Genomic DNA, 2,704 nt, shown 5'->3' on the forward strand with positions numbered 1-2,704 from the left:
GGACAAGACTCTCCTCTTATTTAGAGGTGGACTTGATCCCTATCTTGTTGAGAGGTGGACATGACTCCCTTCCCGATTGAGAGGTGGACAGGACTCCAGTCTTGTTGAGAGGCGGACAGAACTCCCTTTACGATGGAGAAGTGGACATAACTCTCTTCTTGTTGAGAGGTGGACAAGTCCCCCTTACTGATGGAGAGGCGAATAAGACTCACCTCCTAGTAAGAGGAGGGAAAGACTCACCTCCTAGTAAGAGGAGGATATGCCTTCCTTCATGTTGTAGAGGTAGACATGACTCACCACCTAGTAAGGGATGGGTAGGTGTCACCTCCTAGTTAGAGGTAGACATGTGTCATCTCCTAGTAAGAGGTGAACAAGATTATCCTCCTTTGTATATTCCCACGTGTCATCATGCGAAGTCTTGGTCAACATGCGGTGCATGGTCCCGATCCATATACAAATTACGAGAACTCTTCCATATTCTTGAACTTGTTTATTAATATCAATATTATTAATAATTCTGGTAATGGGCCTGTTTAGAGCCCATGTCCATATTTGGGCATAACAATGTTGTTAAAAATATTACGGTAATTTTAGCCAATTCTATTGATTTCTTGATTTTTTTCAGATCGAGTTAGTAGTCTAAGTTAGTTTCACCTTGTGTTTAGCATGATTTTGAACTCGAATCATCTTTGAACTGTCTCACTTAGTGAAATTGTTATATTGGTTCACTTGTGCGAGTGGAGTAAATGAAGATCTGGAGTGTTGAAACTTAAAAGTGCAAGTTTGTCGATGAACTTCGACCAGCTAGACTTTAGTTTTGGGAGGTTTGATCATCCTACTGCTAGAATATTTCTATATTTTCATGTAGCTACTATACATAATTATATCATACATTTGAATATCTGCAGATACATCAAAGTGGCTGAGTATTGATTGTGGAAATGACCAAGTAAGTTCCGATGACCTACTCTTGTGGGAGCCTGATTCCGACTACATTCAAGTGGGATCAAACAAACTAGTCCTTACAAAAGCATTCAGAGATGAATTTAACACCCTTCGAGCTTTTCCTAGCAATGCTAGAAATAACTGTTACACTGTGCCAACAGAAAAACAAATGCTCCGATATATAATTCGTGTGGGGTTCTACTATGGCAACTACGATGGTCTCCGTAAACCTCCAACATTCAATCTCTTCCTTAACAACATACTTTGGACAACTGTTAACACATCAATAAATAATTTTGAACCCTTTTACAAAGAAACCATATATCCAAACAAAGAATTGGGGTTCTTCAAGATTTGCTTAGTACAAATCAAAGATGGAGGGATTCCATTTATCAGATCAATTGAGACTATGGTTATATTTGATGAATTATATCCCAAGATGGAGACTAATGCAATATATAGTCTCATCACTAGAATTAACTTTGGAGGGCCAGTGGTCTGGTACGTCAACTTCTTCTCTGTTATTTGCATATTGTAATAGTGTAAGATCTCGCATCTTTTGCACTCAAGTTCCTAAGTATTTATTAGTTGAAACTAAGTGCGAGGTTGAGGATTTGAGCAGGGGAGACACGATTGTATGAGTTAAATTCCTGTGAAGTAATTATCATAAAAAACATGACCAATGTTCGTATGCTTTTTTATCTTGCAACTTTGTAAATATTTCAGGTATAACGTAGGGAGTGGCGAGATATACAAATGGATATGGATCAAGAAAGTTATGCCTTACGCCAGTGCTTTTGTTTCCAGATTTTATCCCTACACCAGAGAATCACCCTCCTTCATCTGTGTTGGAACACACCATTGAATTTAATGGATCTGATCCAATGATCCTAGCCATTAATCTTTCACAATCGACTCCACAATCAGCTTACATTGTTTGGTATATAAAAAACCTAGGCCACAGTTGTAACCAGGTACCCAGTGAATGTATCAGGCCCAACTAGTAATATAAAATTGTCACCTGTTGATAAGGCGACCTTGCCACCGATGATCACTGCAATGAAAGTGTTTACAAAATGGGGTTCAAATAAATCGACAGCAGCATTGAAATACTTCTCCTTTGCATATTTGTTCATAATTCTTTTAATGCTTTTATCAGTGGTATAAAGAGAAAAAACCTGTTGATTTGCCGCAAGATGTAGTTTCTAAAGCAGCAGAGAAACAACACTGTTGATACCGTTTATTACATCTACTTGATAAAATTTCTTCTTTTGAAAGAATATTGTGAATGAGAATGAAGAGTATGATAATGTGAGTGATATGAAAATTTACCCAGGGAATGAGACTTCCATTTTATACAAATAAATTACTAATCCAAATGCCAACACAAGGTTCAGATTTCCACTAACCATGAACTAAATATTCCCTTACATCGTTCTAATAAGGAAAATTTTGCTTCGATTTAGCATCTTATATTCTTGCATCGCAGCACAGGTGGCAGGAAGGTGGAAACCAGTGTTAGAAAATGGAAAGTTTGAGACATGTTCTTGATGCAATTTCCCAAAACTAATTATTGGAGGTTGTTCCTTGTAATGAGGACTTAAATTTTCATGTTTGGATCCACAACCACTTATAAAAAGAATACATTTCAAAAGAGGTTATCAAAATATTATTAAGGGTCATTAATTCAAAAGATGTTTTTCTACTAATTGCTTTGGAAAACATTTCCATATCTCAAAGTATTAATGCAAACATTCAT

At 36.9% G+C, this 2,704-nt stretch overlaps 1 protein-coding gene across 1 annotated transcript; it reads left to right on the forward strand.

Annotated features, from left to right (window-relative positions):
- The first annotated feature begins 310 nt into the window (after positions 1-310).
- LOC141686387 (putative LRR receptor-like serine/threonine-protein kinase At1g05700) lies at positions 311-2,179 on the forward strand. The gene is made up of 4 exons (XM_074491426.1): positions 311-314; positions 909-1,446; positions 1,672-1,744; positions 2,105-2,179. Exons 1-4 carry the CDS (start codon positions 311-313, stop codon positions 2,177-2,179), a joined length of 690 nt encoding a protein of 229 aa, XP_074347527.1.
- The last annotated feature ends 525 nt before the right edge of the window (positions 2,180-2,704 follow it).

This window comes from Apium graveolens, chromosome 2 (assembly GCF_009905375.1).
Source record: "Apium graveolens cultivar Ventura chromosome 2, ASM990537v1, whole genome shotgun sequence".
Taxonomy (NCBI): Eukaryota; Viridiplantae; Streptophyta; class Magnoliopsida; order Apiales; family Apiaceae; genus Apium; species Apium graveolens.

What these genes read in the sequence shown, in the direction of transcription:
- LOC141686387 (XM_074491426.1), top strand. An exon ending in TTTGGAGGGCCAGTGGTCTG is followed by an intron (nt 1,447 to 1,671) that starts GTACGTCAACTT and finishes TAAATATTTCAG; the next exon opens with GTATAACGTAGGGAGTGGCG. An exon ending in TGCCTTACGCCAGTGCTTTT is followed by an intron (nt 1,745 to 2,104) that starts GTTTCCAGATTT and finishes TGCTTTTATCAG; the next exon opens with TGGTATAAAGAGAAAAAACC.